At 40.8% G+C, this 10440-nt stretch overlaps 1 protein-coding gene across 5 annotated transcripts in view; it reads left to right on the top strand.

Annotated features, from left to right (window-relative positions):
• The first annotated feature begins 1156 nt into the window (after window positions 1-1156).
• The window catches only part of FXR1 (FMR1 autosomal homolog 1), a 56648-nt gene continuing 47364 nt past the window's right edge, over window positions 1157-10440 (top strand). For 3 of the 5 annotated variants that reach the window (XM_060011072.1, XM_060011070.1, XM_060011074.1), the window contains exon 1: window positions 1157-1245. In XM_060011072.1, coding sequence (XP_059867055.1) covers window positions 1195-1245 — 51 coding nt within the window. In that variant the 5' untranslated portion in view covers window positions 1157-1194. The remainder of the gene's footprint in view (window positions 1246-10440) is intronic. The other 2 variants (XM_060011073.1, XM_060011071.1) reach the window with 1 other exon arrangement.

Raw genomic sequence — 10440 nt, 5'->3', positions numbered from 1 at the left:
AAGAACATTCTGTACATAGCAATATGGTGCACTTTTGAAGCCTCCATTTCCTTTCCTAACCTTTGAAGATGTAGAAGTGCTGATGGAACGTTATGTACATTTTTAAAGGACACCCCCCCCCCCCGCCCCCTTTCCCCAGAAAGGCTAGGGCTAGGCCAGTGGGCATTTCCTTGAGGCGGTAGAGTGCCAGCAAAGCATCCTTTTCCAGAGTTTTTCTGTCAAAACGGTAAGACAACACACAGAAAAGAATACTTCCACTATTATTTCCAAATGGCTTGCTTTGGGAAAAACTTTTATTGTTAAAACAAATATTCAAAGTATCTCAATCATAACGCTTACGGTATTGCTGCAGGTTCTGGTAGAAAAGCCAAATTGGTTCTGCTCTTATCCTGTTTCTGGAAGTTCGCGTGCACTGCAGCAGGGGAAAACTTGCTCTCCCTCTCTCTCGTTTCCCTGATTACCTTCTAACAATGATATTACCCCCTACATTTTGCTGCGGCTTGGAAACACAGCTAAGTTGAACTGGACGTAATTAGTTTGACTTTTTAAACAGCTAAAGTGGTAACAGGTGAGGAGAGAGCGGGGCCGAACAGTGTGGAGTCAGGTGGAGGCCACCGATTTTTTTTTAAGACCGAGGCGAGAGAATTTAGAGCCCACTGTACATCCATTTTTAGGCTCCCTCTTTCCCCCAAAGTTTGTGCCAGTGGGCGTCTGAAGCCCCCAGAGGGGGGCTTCTCTGGGTGGGGAAGCTACTTCAGGGTTACCAGAACCTCAAGGAAGTTTCAGGGCAGGATGCCCGAAACCGGCAGAACGCAGAAGCGTGGGACACGCGGCGCCCGCTGGGCCAGTTTAGTCCCGGCTGGCTGGAGGCCCGCACAGGCTGGGGCTGGTAAGCTGCGGGCACTGGGGGGCGGGAACGTAGGGGCGGGTCAACAAGGTCGGGCAATTGTGTCGGGAGGCGAACAGAACGTTGCGGCGGCGGGCGGAGCCGGGGGCTAGCGATGTAAGGAGCGGGGGGATCCCACTGGGAGAATCAGGACTGCGCAGTGAGACCCCAAGGCTGTGGAGCGGGGGATCCCAGTCCCCGCCCCGTTTTCCCCGTCCCTCCCCCTGCCTCCTTCACGCCCCTCCCCCTCCTCCTCTCTGGTTGGAAAGTTTCTAGAATCTCTTCCCAGCGGCCTTTGCGGTTCCAACATGGCGGAGCTGACGGTGGAGGTTCGCGGCTCCAACGGGGCTTTCTACAAGGTACCGACCCTTTTGCCGCTTTGTCGGGTCTTCTGGGGCCTGGGGCCGGTTTGAGGGAGGGTTGGTGGTCCTGGAGAGTGAGGTTTGGGGTCGAAAATGGCGGCTAGGCCAAAGCCCGAGGCCGCTAGGTTCATCGCTTCTCCCCCCTCCACCCGCGGTTTAACGGTCTCGGGGGCCCGGGCTCCGTTATGTTTTGAAACAACACGTCGGATATCTTTTGCGTATTCCTATTTATTAATCTTCTTCTTGGATGCTTGTGTGGCCCTTGGCGGGCCGGTGAGGAGAAGCCGAATGGCGGCAGGGAGCTCCCTGGTAGCAGGCCCGAGCTCCGGGAGGTTGGGGGCAGTCGTGAAAGGAGGTGGTGGGATTGTGTGGTCACAGCCGCTCCCCCGCCCCTCGGACTGGGCCGAGCGGGAGCGCCTCGGCCCGCTGCTCCGACCCCTCCCCACCCCCTTGGGGGGGGGGCGCCTCGCGGAATCTTAGGAATTCACCTTTGTACTAGGGTTTCGGGCTAATAAACTTCTGTGTCTGAAGGGGGAGCGGGTGCCGGATTGAGGGTTAGGATCGAAGAGAAAACTAGAAAATCTTGAAATGTGGCGGGTAGAAATATTTTTTGCGGCCTGGGAAATTGGGCGGCGCCTTAGCTCCTCTATTACGGAAGAAAAGGCGAGAGTTCTAGGCTTTAAGATTTAAAATGTGAAATGGATTAAGGAGACACAGGTGGGGAGGTGACTAGTTTCTTTATCAGTTAGTACCCAGTGTTTGGGGAAGGTGTTGACCCCCCCTCGAGGTTTTTTGTTTCCATCGGGTGGAAGGAGGTGCATTACTGTGGGATCGGATCTGGAAAACGGAAGAGGAATTCGAGAGTAGAGAAATTTAGTAGGGGCTTCCAATGTAGGGGTGACATAGATGAAAATGAAATCCTTGCAGTTTAGTTTTGCCATTATAACGGTCCTTTCTCCCGATTCTCCCTTTCTCCCAAAGTATGCCACGAGGTTACAAGATCAATACAAAATCTCCCCAGCTGTTGTCTGTCAGTCAGTGTCACTAAGCCAGCATCTCAAATGTTTGAGAGTCCTGGCTATTTTTATGAAGGGCCTTCTCCTAATACAGGAGTAGTATTGTGAGTACGCAGAATGTATTCTCACTGGGTTTCGTTTCAGCGTGCCTTTTATCCCGCACAGAATTTTTTTTACTACGTGGTCATAATTCCTAGTTTCAGCGTTGCTTTTCCTTTCCTAGTTTGCTAATTAGCTATGTGGAATTGGTTTAGTTATCACTTGGTAATAGCATGGTGGGGAATCACAGTTGGCTCTGAAGGATCTCCGTAAGTATTTACAAGTTTAAATCTTAAGGTGGTTAGCATGAAGTAAAAACTGGGACTGCTTGGTGGAAAGGAGTCCTTTAATCCTTTAATGTGTGACTGGTTACATTATCAGTCTAGGTTTACAACTAGGTGTCAGAGAAAAGACTTGAGTAAAATTTGAGTAGATAATTAACTTCTGTTCTTTATTTAAGATTTTCTTTGATGTGGACCGTATTTTAAAAGTCTTTATTGAATTTGTTACAACTCTTGCTTCTGTTTTATGCTTTGGTTTTTTTGGCTGAGAGGCATGTGGGATCTTAGTTCCCCTACCAGGGATCCGGCCCATACCGCCTGCATGGAAGGCGAAGTCTTAACCACTGCACTTCCACGGAAGTCCCCTTCTGTTCTTAAACCTAATGGCTGCCTTCTCTGAACGACAGCAGATACAATTGTGGCACAATGCACAAAGAATGGGCTTATACTTTTTCTTGTCAAGGGTAGATAAGGTTCATCATATTTGTATCATTTTTACTATTTGGCTATTCAGTTCTTGTGTAATGGAGGTATGCATTTTTTCCTGGCATATCGAAATACAGAAAAGATTATTTTGCCTTAACAAATTATTTTCAGCATGTTGATGGTAGATACAACACCCATTTCTTTTTATCCAAGTATATTTTATTTATGTTGTTCACCTGCTATACATTTATTATTTTTTTTAATTCATAAGGTTGAATAAGATCGTCAGTTTGAATGTTTTAGTAAAGATTGTTTACCATCTTACTTCGGTTTCCCAAAGTTTTTTTGTTGTTTTATTTTGCTTTTGGCAATTCACGAATCAAATGCCGCCATTTTGGAACTCCAAAGTATTTTGTTGTTGATACCTATCCATACTCTACAAAATCTGCTTGATTCTTAGACTTTGATTCCATTACCCATTTTTGTCTAACAAAGTAAAGAAAGGTGGTTTTTTGGCAGAGGTTGGGAAGGACCCTAGTCACGTTGTCTCTACTGAGATAGCACTTGAACGTTTGGAATTTTATGTCCTGCCATATTCCATTTGTACATGCACTATGTGTAAACTACGGTCTTCGAACTCTGAAATAGTGAGCATGATGAAGTGGAAGGAGCCGTGCATTTGAAGTTAAACACATGGGAATTCTAGGTCTGTACATACTTAAGCTTACTTAACATTGTCTAGCAATGCACCCTTGACCAAATATCCCTGGGCTATAGTCTTTTGTATAAAATGAGGCTTTTGAAGTAGTTCAGTAGTCTACAGTATTTTTTTTTTTTTTTGCGTTACGCGGGCCTCTCACTGTTGTGGCCTCTCCCGTTACGGAGCACAGGCTCCGGACGCGCAGACTCAGCGGCCATGGCTCATGGGCCCAGCCGCTCCGAGGCATGTGGGATCCTCCCGGACCGGGGCACGAACCCGCGTCCCCTGCATCGGCAGGCGGACTCTCAACCAATGCGCCACCAGAGAAGCCCTACAGTATTTTTTATCTCATGAAACTGTCCGCTTGGAAAAAATATTGGGTCACCGCAGAAGCAGTTTTATTAATTTAATTACATGAATTTTTTGAGATTAATTTGCATATGGTAAAGTGCATCTTTTTTGTCATACAGTTATGTGAGCTTTGATAAATGCTAACAGTTGTGTAACCACTACCACTAGCATGGAGGGATAGAATAGTTCCACCATCCCCTTAATTTCTATCCTGCCCCTTTGCAGTCATCCTCTCTCCACACCCTCAGAACCTGGGGTGGTTTCTGTCCCCATAGTTTTGCCTTTTCCAGAATGTCCTAAACATAATCATACAGATACTGTGTAGAGTTTTCAGTTTGGCTTTTGTTTAGTGTGGAAGTAATTTTATTTTAAGTAATTTTTTTTTAATTTAAAAAATAATACATGGTCAGTGAGGGATTTTAGAAACTATCAGAAAAAACCAGAAGTTGCCTTGAGATAACAGCAGGTAACATTTTGGTGTAAACAGCAGGTAACATTTTGGTGTATTCTTTTCTTTCAGTGGTGGTTTTCAATATACAGGTGATTGTGATTTTCCTCATTTTCTCCCCTTTTCTCTGCCCTGCCTACCCCCAACACACTTGGCTGTAAATGCGAATTGCCATTGAAGAATTTCAAAGTCATGGGATTAGTAGCCAGTATCATCATGCTTGAGGCAGTGCGCTGTAGATATTGATTAAAGATTTTTAGTGGAACTGAAACTTAATTGCACAAAATAATTGGAACCGGTGAAGAAGATTCAACCCCAAAATAGGATAGTTTCTTTTTTCCCCCCAAATATTTACGCAAATGATTGCATACTAAATACTTTGTTCTGCATCCTGCACTTTTACTTAACAGTGGATCTATGGTAGTTAAAGACATGAAAACTTGATATACTCTTGTTTGAAGCCAGATAACTCTATAGGGGTTGGGAAGAATGGGAAATATGGTAATTAAGCACTTGATGGGGGATGTAATTTTATATAAAAATTCGCTTTTATAGCCTTTTTTATCTGGAGTGAGGCATCATAGGGTTTATACTACTGGTCATTTAAGATGCCTTTTTTCTTTTTGTTTCCTTTTTAAAGCTTTCAGATGGAATTTACATTCTCTTGTAGTGTATTTACAGAGTTGTGTAACCATTACCACAATCTTATTTTAGAACATTTTCGTTAACCCCAAAAACGCCTTGTGCCCATTTGGGGTCATTAAAGTGCTTTTTAACTGATGTATATGATTTTAAGCTTTGTAATAGCATTGCAGCTTGCATAGCCATGAGCAGAATATAATTTTAAATAGAAGTTGAAAGTAAGTCACTCAATTTCTGGCTCTTGGAGAGGAAAGTTTCCATGGTGTTCCAGGGAAATGTGTGATCTCTAAGATGGCTGAATGAATTTTCAGGCCTTCTCTGTAGAAGATAGAATTACTTTTAGAGCTCCGTGATTTCTGGTTTTGACTGTGTAATTGATCAACTATAGAACATTTTAAAGTGCTATAATATTTGCAAAATTTCCTTTTTGCTTTAGTTTAATATTTAAATGAAATTTAAGAGTAAATTATGTAATAGGTTTATTATTGCTAATGATGATGGTCTGTAGAGTTACAGTAAAGGAGTTGTGTTTTGAAAATGTACTGACTTCAGGTTAGTGTAGAATATTGTTGATTTCTTTGTGGAGATTAGTAATTGAGGAAAAGATGGTTGCTCTCTTACTGGGGACACTATGAAGTTAAGAACATACAGTTCCAGATGTTACGAAGCTGTTTTTGTACATGTTTTAAAATGCAGTTTTTTAAATATGTAAAAGAACTAGGATTTAACTAAGTGAAAAGGCCACTTAATATTTTTTTTTTTTTTTTTTGGTGGTACGCGGGCCTCTCACTGCTGTGGCCTCTCCCGTTGCGGAGCACAGGCTCCGGACGCGCAGGCTCAGCAGCCATGGCTCATGGGCCCAGCCGCTCCACGGCATGTGGGATCTTCCCAGACCGGGGCACGATCCCGTGTCCCCTGCATCAGCAGGCGGACTCTCAACCACTGCGCCACCAGGGAAGCCCTAATTTTTAAAAATTAAATTTAAATACTTTTCCTGTGAAGTTTTGTTTTTGTATTACAAGAACAATGTGTAATTAATGAAAAATCTGAAAACACAAAAGCAAAGAAAGAAAACTGTAATCTCGGCACTTTCCTGGTGGCGCAGTGGTTAAGAATCCACCTGCCGATGCAGGGGACACGAGTTTGAGCCCTGGTCCAGGAAGATCCCACATGCCGCGACACAACTATTGAGCCTGCACTCTAGAGCCTGTGAGCCATAACTACTGAGCCCATGTGCCACAACTACTGAAGCCCACGCCTGTGCTCCGCAACAAGAGAAGCCACTGCAATGAGAAGCCTGTGCGCTGCAACTAGAGAAAGCCCGCGTGCAGCAACGAAGACCCAACACAACCCAAAATAAATAAATTTATTTAAAAAAACAAAACAAACCGTAATCTTACCTATCTAGAGAATTTGTTGTCAAGGCCTTGGCTTTACTTACAGAAAACATACTTTTTCCATATTTTTCTTTCTATGCATCTTTATATTTTTTATATCTTCAGATATTTGTGTGTATTCTGCGAGTAAAATAATAGTTTACTATTATCTGTTTACTGTGTATTCTTTGAGGCTTGTACATGTATTTCCTGATTTTGTTCTCTCAGGGACTGCATGAGGTATGTGTTTTTATCCTCATTTTACATATTAGGAAACTGACAATAATGATTAAATAACGTCCCAATTACACTGTAGCTGAAATGAGATTTAACGCCAGGGCTTCTCACTTCCAGTTGCCTAGTTCAGCATAGCATGAGAGGTTCGCCAAAGGAAGTCTCACGGCAGTAAGCTTATGTTTTAGCTAGGAAGACACGGCAGACACTTGACAGGATAATAACAACTCAAGAACTGAATTCTCTACCACAGTGTTAAGGATGTAGCAGACTTGCTTTTTTGTAGTTGAAGAGCAGTATGCATTCTATGATTGACCCCTAATTCTCGTACTAGCTAGTTTGTTAGGGCTTAGGTTTTTCATCCGCAGTATGAGGCACTTGGATTTCTTTTGACAGTTTATCAAGTGGTGGAATCTGCTAGGTTGTTAGTTCACTAAGGTCCTATCTAGCTCTAACAACAATAACAGCTATTATCTACTGAGCACTCAGACTATCAGACTGTGTAGGTACTTTACATGAATTTATCTTACTTAGTCCTCTCAGTCACAGTGAAAGAGATAATGTTACCCCAGTTGAGGAAAGTGAGGCTAAGCGAATCTATCCATAAAATTAATAGGCTGATTCAAGATTCATAATGATGTTTTGGACTTCAGAGAGCCTGATCTCTAACCATTATGTGATTTTTTTTTCCAAGTACGAATATATGGCTTATCAAATTATTAATTATAAATTCTGATCAATACAGTGGGAGTCAAGAGGACTGAATTGGGAGGATTCCTGGAGAAATGATTTGAGCTTTGCTTCACATTACAGAAATCTGCCCTTTCCGATGGTAGCCACTCATCATGGGGCTGAAATATACTAGCCTGAATTGAGATGTGCTTTAATTGTAAAAGTTATACTAGATTTCAAAGACTTAGTATGAAAAAAGGAATGTAAGACTGCAGTTTTAAATTTTTGATTACATGTTGAAATAATATTTTGGATATATAGGGTTAAAATTATTAAAATTAACTTCACCTGTTTCTTTTTACTTATTTTAATATACTTAGAAATTTTAAAACTAGACATATGGCTCAAATTATAATTTGTGCTGGATAGTTGTGATTTATACCATCCTTAATTGCTAGCTTTATAGTGTTTGTTATATGTAAGGTATTTTGGGAAATGTTTGAAATGCTTTTTTATATGTGTATATGTATGAAACGTCCTGTTCAAATTTTAAGGTGTGACACAGTTATCAAAAGGCTTGAGAATATTCTTTGGCAGATGTTTAGCTAATAGTAGTAAATTCTATTGTGACGCTGGTGTAAAATTTTCTAGGACCAAATCTAAATTTTCTAGGACCAAATGTAGAATAGCTTGAGCAAAACAAAATTAAGTAATGCAAAGCATTACTTTTGTTATTTAATCTGTACGTGTAATATCTATTTACACGGACAACAATCTCTTCAATTTATTTTTCCTTACATTAAAGAGGCTGATAGCCATGGCAAAGTCGAACCAAAGTTAAATCTAAGTTAAATGTTAGTTGTTATAACTTGTCTTCCATACTCTAGCCTCAGCATTTTTTGCTTAGCTTTTTTGGGAGCATGAGTAGAGGTCTCCCCAGTAATAACTATGAAATTTATAGTTGTTGTTGGCAAAGCAACATGGCATTTCCCTGTTAGTATTTCTTCAGAATCAGGAATCTCATTTTTCGGGTTCCTATCTCCGTGCCTTTCTTATTCTGGCTAATTAATAATAGTAAAACTTCTTGGGACTTCTTGGCGGTCCAGCGGTTAAGACTCTGTGCTCCCAATGCAGGGGGCAGGGGTTCAGTCCGTGGTCGGGGAACTAAGATCCTGATGCTGCACAGCGTGGCCAAAAAAAAAAAAAAAAAAAAAGTAGAACTTTTCTTGCTTCATAGCTTTTTGCTTTAATAGTTTTCCAGGTTATTTTCAAGTCTTAAGTTTTCCAGTGACTTGATATGTATAGTTCATTAGTAGACCTTCAGTACATATTTGTTGAATGAACAAATGGATCAGTCATTCTTGGTTTCTAGACACTCTTTTGACTTGTTAATATTTGTATAAATGCATATATACAAAACTAAATTATTTGTGATTTTGATTCAAGCTGAACTTAAATTTTTTTTTGAGGGGTTATACATTGATCCTGGTCAAGCTCAGATATGTCCCAGAACTTAATGCATATGTAGAATTATAGAGAACTTCAACTCAGCTCTTGGCAACAGGAAAGTCATTATAGTTTTGTGTGGCCATTTGAAACCTCTGAGTCTTTCTATTTCAGGAACTGTTGGATATTATAAACTTGTGAAATTAATAAGCCAAGAACATTACTAGTATGTAAGCATTAGTAGATATTTATGTATTCTTATGAAATCCTCACATTTTCATTGTCATTTTTTATTCAGAACAGTTAAATGTTCAGTACCAAGGGATGCTGAAGGCTTGCCTTGAGTAACTTTTTTCCTTAAAAGAACATACTCCGTAATGATGCAATAATTTCTGTAATACATAATGTAATTAGTAAATTTGTGGATTTTATTTGTAGAACATGTGTCCATTGATTGGAAATAATTTCCGGACATAGATGTAGGTCCTTTAAAATAAAAGTGTGTATTGTTTGAAGTTAAGAAAATTTTTGATTGCAGCAGTCTTTTTTGGGGTACGCAGGCCTCTCCCTGCTGTGGCCTCTCCTGTTGCGGAGCACAGGCTCCGGACGCGCAGGCTCAGCGGCCATGGCTCATGGGCCCAGTCGCTCTGCGGCATGTGGGATCTTCCCGGAGCGGGGCACGAACCCATGTCCGCTGCATCGGCAGGCAGACTCTCAACCACTGCGCCACCAAGGAAGCCCGATTGCAGCAGTCTTGAATGTGCTCGTTACTGGAATCAAATAACAACCCAGATCTTTTAGATGTTGTATGTAAACATCAAACAAACGAGTTTATTACTTAGAATGTGGATTTGAGGTCACTAGAGATGGAAAAATTAAAAAGATGTGGGGAGTGGTAATGTCTGTATATATGTGCTGTATGGAAATAGTGCAGATTGACAGAGTATTAAGGATAATCTCAACTCTTTAAAAATATTTATACATGCATATGCAAGTGTATAATTTTATACATATGTATAAGCATATACAGACTTGCTTTATTGTAAATTTTTTTCTTTTTCCCTTGGTTTCCCTTTTCCACATGATCTCTCATTCACAATCCATTTAGGTAGCCTGTTTATAGCCAAGTATACATTGTGCCAGATTTTTCTTCATACTCATGGAATGTACATAGATGCACATTCAGATACAAACGTAGGTGTTTTTCAGTATTGCTCTATAGAAATAAGATAATCTACATCTTGGCCATTTTCTGTTGGAGTGTAATTTATTTTTTAATGGTTACATATTTCACCATAAGAATTACTGTGAAATCCAGCCATTCCCTAGTTAATAGACATTTTGTTTTCAGTTTTTTTTCTGCTCCATGTGTGTTTCCATTGGATAGGTTTCAAAGAGCGAGATAGCTTGGTGGAAGGGAACTTTTACCTGTTAACTCTAATAAATGTTAACAGATTGCATTCTGAAAGACTTAACACTTTGTATTTTCTCAATTGATGAATGTCAGCTTTTTTTTTTTATTACATCCTTGCCAGAAATAGGCATTATAATCTTTGATTTT

The sequence above is a fragment of the Delphinus delphis genome, chromosome 4 (genome assembly GCF_949987515.2).
Source record: "Delphinus delphis chromosome 4, mDelDel1.2, whole genome shotgun sequence".
In the NCBI taxonomy this organism is placed as follows: Eukaryota; Metazoa; Chordata; class Mammalia; order Artiodactyla; family Delphinidae; genus Delphinus; species Delphinus delphis.
Note: the sequence above shows the minus strand (reverse complement) of the source record. Positions and strands in the feature narration are given on the sequence as shown.